Source organism: Papaver somniferum, chromosome 1, assembly GCF_003573695.1.
Source record: "Papaver somniferum cultivar HN1 chromosome 1, ASM357369v1, whole genome shotgun sequence".
Classification (NCBI taxonomy): Eukaryota; Viridiplantae; Streptophyta; class Magnoliopsida; order Ranunculales; family Papaveraceae; genus Papaver; species Papaver somniferum.
Window position 1 is genome coordinate 157,194,070 of NC_039358.1, and position 8,288 is coordinate 157,202,357.

The 8,288-nt window shown below is 37.4% G+C and overlaps 1 protein-coding gene across 1 annotated transcript; it reads left to right on the plus strand.

The window, feature by feature from the left end:
* The first annotated feature begins 2,447 nt into the window (after nucleotides 1–2,447).
* Nucleotides 2,448–6,232, plus strand: LOC113305343. Its single transcript, XM_026554400.1, has 2 exons — nucleotides 2,448–2,836; nucleotides 2,905–6,232. The coding sequence occupies exon 2, from the start codon at nucleotides 3,486–3,488 to the stop codon at nucleotides 4,572–4,574; it is 1,089 nt and encodes a 362-aa protein (XP_026410185.1). The 5' UTR covers nucleotides 2,448–2,836; nucleotides 2,905–3,485; the 3' UTR covers nucleotides 4,575–6,232.
* The last annotated feature ends 2,056 nt before the right edge of the window (nucleotides 6,233–8,288 follow it).

An 8,288-nucleotide genomic window follows, 5' to 3' on the forward strand; every position in this document is an offset into this window, starting at 1 on the left:
TTTACACTTTCATAGTGTTTATTTCCTTAGATTTGTTCGTGATTCGTTATCGAGATACAAGTACATCAACGATTTAACGCGGCCAAGACCAAGTGTTCATCAAAAGTAAATCTAAATTTTCCGGGTTATTCGCTACACATGAAGATTTTTGGGGCAAATTACTCCTCTCTCATAGGAGCATCCCTTTTCAAAGAAGAAAAGAAATCAAAATGGTCGAATTATAATTTCGAATACCATTCCTTCTCCAGTCTCTATGTACAAGAATTGGGTGTTGTCCTTGTTATAGATCACTCTTTCTCTTCGCGATTTATTTGCGCGTTGCAGCTTACTTGTAATTGTTTCATTGTTTTTGATGTACTTATCTTTCTTGAAAACCATCATGTAAACGTTTCTTTTATCGAATGTGAAAAAGCGGGGATCTAACAACCACACCCAATATTTCGCTTAGCAATATGTATGGACAAACTCCAATATACTTTCTAGAGAATCAACTAGACAGTCAGACTCAATCTAGATTAAAATTATATCAAAGAGTTTATATCTCAATCTCTCGATTTGATCTTTACTCAAGCAAATAGAAATCTGCGAGTCTTTATCAAAGAGACTTAACTTGGATGGTACCAAAGACCAATATCCAAGTGTCAATCAATTTAAATCAACATCCAAAAAGGTCGGATATTCTAATTTATTGAACAACGCACAACCTGTGATATTTCAATTATATAAACAAATATAATGCGGAATAGAAATAACACAGACACCAGAATTTTGTTAATGAGGAAACCGCAAATGCAGAAAAACCCCGGGACCTAGTCCAGATTGAACACACACTGTATTAAGCCGCTACAGACATTATCCTACTCCAAATTAACTTTGGTCTGGACTGTAGTTGAACCCCAATCAATCTCACACTGATACAAGGTACAGTTATGCTCCTACGTCTCTGATCCTAGCATGATACTGCGCACTTGATTCCCTTAGCTGATTTCACCCACAACTAAGAGTTGATACGGCCCAAAGTCGAAGAATTTAGTAAATAAATCTGTATCACACAGAAAAGTCTACGATAATAGATAAATCCGTCTCCCACGAATATACCTACGAGTTTTGTTCCGTATTTTGATAAATCAAGGTGAAAAGGAACCAATCAATAATACCAGACTTATATTCCCGAAGAACGGCGTAGTATTATCAATCACCTCACAATAATCTTAATCGACGCAGCGAGAAAATATATTCCGGAATCACAAACGATGAGACGAAGTTTGTTTGTGATTACTTTTCTATCTTGCCTATCGGAGATATAAAATCTCAAGCCAATTATTTCAATTTCACTCGTACGATAGAAGATGCAAGATCAGATCACACAACTACAAGAAAAGTAGTATCGGTCTGGCTTCACAATCCCAATGAAGTCTTTAAGTCGTTAACCTGGTTTAGAAGAAGAAACCAAAGGTTAAAGGAGAATCGACTCTAGCTTAGCACAACTAGTATCACACAGAATGTTTTGGGATTAGGTTTCCAAGTTTCTAGAGTTCTCCCTTATGTACACTTTCAAATCAGGGTTTGCAATCAATGTTAGCTTAGTAACAAAGCATTCAATATTCACCGTTAGATGAAAACCTGGTTAGATTCAAGCTAATATTTCTCAACCGTTAGATCGAAAACTTAGATTGTCACACACAAATGAAATGTCCAATTTTGGGTTTATGAACCGTATCCAAACATTAACATTTGTTGGTACAACAAGTCAACCAAATGGTTAGCCATATGATTACTCTCATGTCAACCTTATTCTTCTTCACCATAACTAGTTCAAATGACTCAAATGAACTAGTTAGAGAGTTGTTCAATTGTAAGGAAATCCTATGTAACTACACAAGACACAATTGAAGCAAAATTGGGTTGATTCACTCGAATCGGTTCATGAACTTAATATCCACGGTTTGCAAAAACATTCCTTAGTTTATTTAAATATTAGTTCAAGAACAACCGACTTTAGATATAACCTGCTCAAGTTCGTGGACTGGGTTCGCGGAATTAAGCTCATGGAAGGAGTACACGAACTCCAGCAGAAAATCTCGGGTCGAGAAGTTCTGCAAGTTCGCGGACTGAGTTTGCAGACTTAGTTCGCGGACTTGGCTCACGCCACTTCCAACTTCTCTTGATCGACAAAGTTTAGCAAACTTTGGTTCAAGGAATAGGACTTATACATATATGTATTTTGTCATAAACCTTCCATTTTGTTTATGTTTATGTTTTTGTTTAGGGAAACCCTTGTGTGTGTTAAGGGCACCCCAGTAGTTCTGTTAGATAGTGCTGACGGTGTTAGATAGCTGTTAGTAGAGTGTGTCAACCACACAAACACTGTGCACGTTATTCCTGTGATGGAAGGGATATATTCTATACTCGTATCTGTGTAAAGACATGAAGAAGAATTAATCAAATTTGCTTTTCTCTCTCCCAATTTCTGTTCTCCCCAGTCTAATCTCTATCCTTAGAGATTCTGAGTTGTTTCTGTGCTAATTTGTAGTGTAGATCACTACAATTGGTATCAGAGCACTCTTTCCTGAGTGACCTGGTTACAATGGAGAATCAAAAATAATTTGATGAGTTAGCTAAGAAAGTTGATTCTCTGATGAGAATTCAGGGATACTTACTTAGGGAATTGAAGGATACTTACAACAATCCTTCACCACAACTTATCGCCAACTTTAAGAGTTTATCTGCTGAATTGAAGATTGTAGAAGATCGGTTGAGCAAAGTGAAAGTGGATGAAGTCTTACCAAAACCCTCATCTGAATCTACATGCCAATTCGAGGAAGATTTCAAATCAGTGAGTGATTTCACCCCCAATTCTTCAATATTTATAGATTCAAATCTAACAAGTGAAGGAAATTGTAGATCTACCAAAACACAATTCTCGAACCGTGATGAAGCTAGTTCTGAAGCTGAATTTCAAAAACGCAATGGGAATTCAACATTTCTGGACTATCAAGAAGGTAAAACTTTCAGTCCTGATACTAATTTGGTGGTGGATTTTCGAAGTAAAAGAGATGGAACCCCTGAGGTAAATGATTTCAGTGCGTTAAATCTGAACTTTAATGATGAGCTTCAACAATGTGAAGATTGGAAGTTTGTAACTGTTGACAACTTTAATCAATTTGATTCTTACCTATTCAAGTCATTCAAGGTGCTTTCCAACTTACATATATTACTATTTAAGTCTGAATGTATTGTATTACTTAATTTTGATTTTGTTCGAGTCATATTTGATCGGGGAAGAGAGTTTGAAGTTATTAGAAGGTATCTTTGTTGTGTTGTGGGTAATTCTGCAATCAATTATGAGCTTGTTCTTCGACAGGGGTACACATTGGTTTCAAGGTTTATGAATTCAATTGTGTTTGTAGTTGTTAAAAATTGTGACAGTTGTGTTGCTTGGAAATTGTTTTTGAAAGTGTCACAAAGTGATAGTATCAGTAGGTATGGTGTTGCTTGATAGAGGAAGTATGAGTGAAACCATAATGTGGAGTTCTCAATCGAAAGGATTTGATGCTTCATTTTTGGTCTTAATTCATATTCTCCCTAAGTACACTGGAATAATGGAATTCAGATCAGTTCTTATGTGTGAAAGTTATGAAAACTGTTCCTATGATGTCCTGGTTTTTGCTGGAAGAGTAATTGATAGAGGGAAGTTGTTTGACTCAAGAAAGAGGTCTCCTTATTATGAAGATGGTAGCAGTAGTGATGCTAAGAAGCTACCTGAGGAAATGCCATTACAATATTTTTTTCTCTGGACCATTAAATTGAGTCCCCAAATGCCAAGGCAGGATGAGTACGACATGGCACAAGAAATTTTTGATCGACAGCTTGTAGAGGTTTTTTTAAGTGCAAGTTTCTTTCACTCGAGTTATTGGCTATCATTCCTTGTGCTTAATCCAGATGGTGCAACAAGTGGTTCTAGTAGGTTGTTTGATGAATCTTCGCAGCGTGCTACTCTCTGGGATGTATCGTCACTTCAAGTGCCATTGGAAAAGGAGTTTGGAAGGGCTCCACCACTTTTCGATCAAATTCCTGGTATCCCTAGCTGGGGTTTTCATGGAGTATATGGTGTTGTGTTCAAGAGAAAGTGGATGTATGAAGAATCTGAGTTCACATCTTACTTGTATTGCATCTTATTGTTTCCTGCCACTCATGAAGATAACGATACTGTAGAGTTCCATGTTTTTTCTCTTGTGAATTTTCCAAGTCAAGAAAAGAGTACTCAGGCAATTCAGTATGCGTCTTGGGTTGTGTTTCCTTCCTACACACATTCTCTGGCTAGTTATGTTCATTCACTTGGAGTTCTTAGTGCGTCAGAATGTTTCGAAAAGATCCCAGTAGATAGAGATGCTGAAGATAGAGATTTAATGGCAGTTAAGCATCCCAATTGGAGTTGTCCGGCCACATCTGACCTTGCCCAGTATCTTATTTCTTGTTTCAACCATGTGGCGGGTGTATCCATTTATCATTCCACTCACTACTTACTTCTTTGTAACAATTATTTGTGGGGATGGGTATATGAAGCAACATAAAGTTATAGCTGGACCAGATTTCTTGCAAGGTTAGTGGGAACCCAAGTCTTACTCAGGGGAATTCAAATTTTGAATGTGCTAATACTGGTGGATTACTTGAGGTGGAAGGTTACAACAATTTATTATGCTAAGCTCAACTATATACTGTTGAGATGGGAGTTCATAGACAAACTCGAGAAGAATTTGAGATTGTCAGAGTTCCTTGTAAGGAGAGTGGGAGTGCAGGCCAAGAATGTTGAGTCTACAGGTTCATGGAGTGTGGAAGATATTGTAACTTTGAAAATAACGCAAATATGTTGTCTTATTAAAGCTTTGGGAGATATTAATGATGAAGACCGTTTTAGGAGTCTACAGCTTAAGAACTGTTTGAGTGTGAGGATATCTACAAGTTATTATTGCTCTCTGGATTTCGAGCTCAGGTTCAAATGTGTCCATCTCCATACATTCTTGTTGCTATTTCCCGAGGAGTTCAAATGGAGAATGAGAATGCAAAACAGGTTCAGAGAAGCCGAATGGAACGAACAGGAATTCACATTAGATATTCAGTTAGAGGTAATATTGTCCTCTTCAGATCCAGGGATTACTAGTCAGTTAAGGGAGGTTGCATTCTGTGGCTTACAGGAATTCTCGACACTCTTTGCAGTTTCAACTCCTAAATCATTTAGAAGACATATCACCAGAGTTATTATGCACAACTTCAGAGGAAAAGTAATATTGTTGGATCAAATTGTGATCCATACAAACTACCGTCTCTCAGCAATGAATGGTCACCTAACTTCAGTTTACACAGTAACTAGCAGACCTGCAACTTATTACATTCTGGATATATTAGTTCTCATTAAGCTCAAGATTGAAGGTTTATCTAGAGTCAACATCATATCCGACTCAAAAGTGAGGAGGGGATACAGTCAGGTGATAATTAAGGAATATATTGAGCAGTACGAAGGAACGAGGTATTTGCAGAACATGCTTAGCTCTGTAGAAATAACTCTTACATTCCTCAACTAGTTGGCTGCACAATCTTGGCCTTATGATGTGGTTTTATTCATGGTGATGGGATTAGCTTTGTTCCTCCTGGTTGTGTGGAGTACCAGAAACACACATTGGGTCTCGCTGGTTCCATCAACTCTCATTGCAACAATCCACCTTATTACCTGGTATGCTAACTGTCTAGATAAAAACAGAGACACCATATGGTCCTTATACCAGTTATGCTTACTGTTTGGCTTGCTTACTGAAATTTTAAGATTGAGGTTTGAGCTCAGTCTCTTGTGGGCCTTGAAGCTGAAATTTTTAAAGGACTCAACTCTTATGATTGATGATAAGAAGCTGCCGCAGCTATGACTTCCATCAAGAGCTCAACTCATTTTCCATATCCTCCATCCTTGAGGACAAGGATGATTTGAAGGAGTGGGATTTGTCATAAATCTTCCATTTTGTTTATGTTTATGTTTTTGTTTAGGGCAACCCTTGTGTGTGTTAAGGGCACCCCAGTAGTTCTGTTAGATAGTGCTGACGGTGTTAGATAGCCGTTAGTAGAGTGTGTCAACCACACAAACACTGCGCGTTATTCCTGTGATGGAAGGGATATAGTCTGTACTCGTATCTGTGTAAAGACATGAAAAAGAATTAATCAAATTTGCTTTTCTCTCTCCCAATTTCTGTTCTCCCCAGTCTAATCTCTATCCTTAGAGATTCTGAGTTTTTTCTGTGCTAATTTGTAGTGTAGATCACTACAATCCACAACAATGCTTATATCCACCAATGGTTATGTAATCTAAACTCTCATTTCAATCATTGAAACATTCTCAGAGAACGTTATATAGCCGTTATTCACAGACCATTTTTCGTCAGAGCAATTTTCAAAGTGATTGAAACATAACATGACTTTCGTCACTTGGTGATGTGATTTGTAGATAGTGGTAAAAGTGGTTCGATTCTCAGACTTGCGAAGGATAAAATATAGACTTAAATTCTAAAACTAAAATAGAAAACAAACTAAAAATTGTCACAAACTCAACCAAAGATGATATCAATATTAAAAGAACACTGAGGCTAAGATTCCACTATTTTCCAAGTTCAAAGTGATTTAATCCCAATATTTATATTTATGCAATTTCCTCGTTCAATTTGATTCTAACTATTGCAACAAGTAGATTCTCAAAATAACAAGTGTAAATCCGAAGCATAAAACATCAAAAACCTAGGTCCAAGTATGCTCTATCAAAAGAAATAACAATTGCTTAACAAGGATCATTCAAACAATTTTCAACCAAGGCAAATAATCATAAAATAATTGCAAATAAATAAAAAAAATAGAATATACCCCTTCTTGTTGGAAAAATAACTTCCTCTATCGCCTCAACAATGGGGTTTAGCTCCTCATATTAATCACTTGCTCAAAATATTTGTTTATGGTTCAAAAGTTGATTAAAAGATGAAAAACTATGACACTGATTGTTTGCAACGATGTAATGGCGTTGCAAAACAAAGGACTGACTGTTACAAAGAAGTCACTGTAGCAGCGTTACAAATTTAAGACACTGTTCTTATTTGCAACGTTTGTTCTTCAGCAGCAGCAGCAGAAACACGGGTTTTCCTGCAACTTGATCAATTCAGCTTTGTAGTGCTACAAACTCCTCTGCGACTGCTCCAATAACTTCGTAACCTTCCCTGGAACTCGAACACACCTTTTATACTGCTCAGAAACCTAAAAATAGCGATTAATTCTCTCTTTTTCTTTTCGTGCAAGCCACGGCAATAATATTCTCTTCCAACTTCCTTATGCGTTTCTAAGACTTCCAAATCATCCGAAACTCTTCCTTAGATAGAATCCCACCTTGGGAAACAATATCACGCCTTTAGCCTCCCTGAAATTCCTAAAATAATTCCATACAGTTTCCTTTTACAAGTCAACCTCTGTTTTGTTCTTCCGGATTATTCAGCCCAATTTGATCGATTAAATCACCCATACCAGGCCTGTTTAGTTATATCACGTCCATCCCAACAAAAATCCGAGGTTGAATCTCCCTAAAACTTCTCAAAATTTTGATTTCTTAAACTGCAGGCTCCCTGGTTTTGTTTCCCGCCAAAACCAGAATTCAAATGATGAGGATGACCTCCCCCTATCCTGTGCTGGTCTCCCTTTAGCAGTTTCCTGGAAATGGATGCCCCTTTGTAATTGGCTACCCCTTATCCATTTGAGGGGTCCGAATAGAAAGTGTCCTCCGGGGGTGCCCCGCAACTTTTCGAGCAGATTTTTCCAAAAATGTTTATTGGCCAAAAATACCTACACACACATAAAACACCATAATAAGTACAAAAATGAGCACTATCAATATATAGAATCGAGATAAATTAGACACAAAAATGTGTCTATCAAATACCCCCAAACTTATTATTTGCTAGTCCTCGAGCAAATCCAAAATAGAAAATAAAATCCTAACTCACTGACGCAGGCATCGTCGATTGCATTTAGCGTATGCAATAAGCCTTTAAATCCCTAGGTGGCCCTCGTGGCCGAGTTATAGTCTCGGGAGGGCTTACTAGAGGTATACCCACAAAACCTTTATACTCCAGACCCTAGATATCTACGCAGAACCTTGGAAAGCACTAAAGAATCTCCTTGGTTGGCATACTTATTTACTACAGGAAGAAATACCCTGATGAGAAATTCCAATTGATGTACACGAGTTTGCACTCAAGCATACTAAA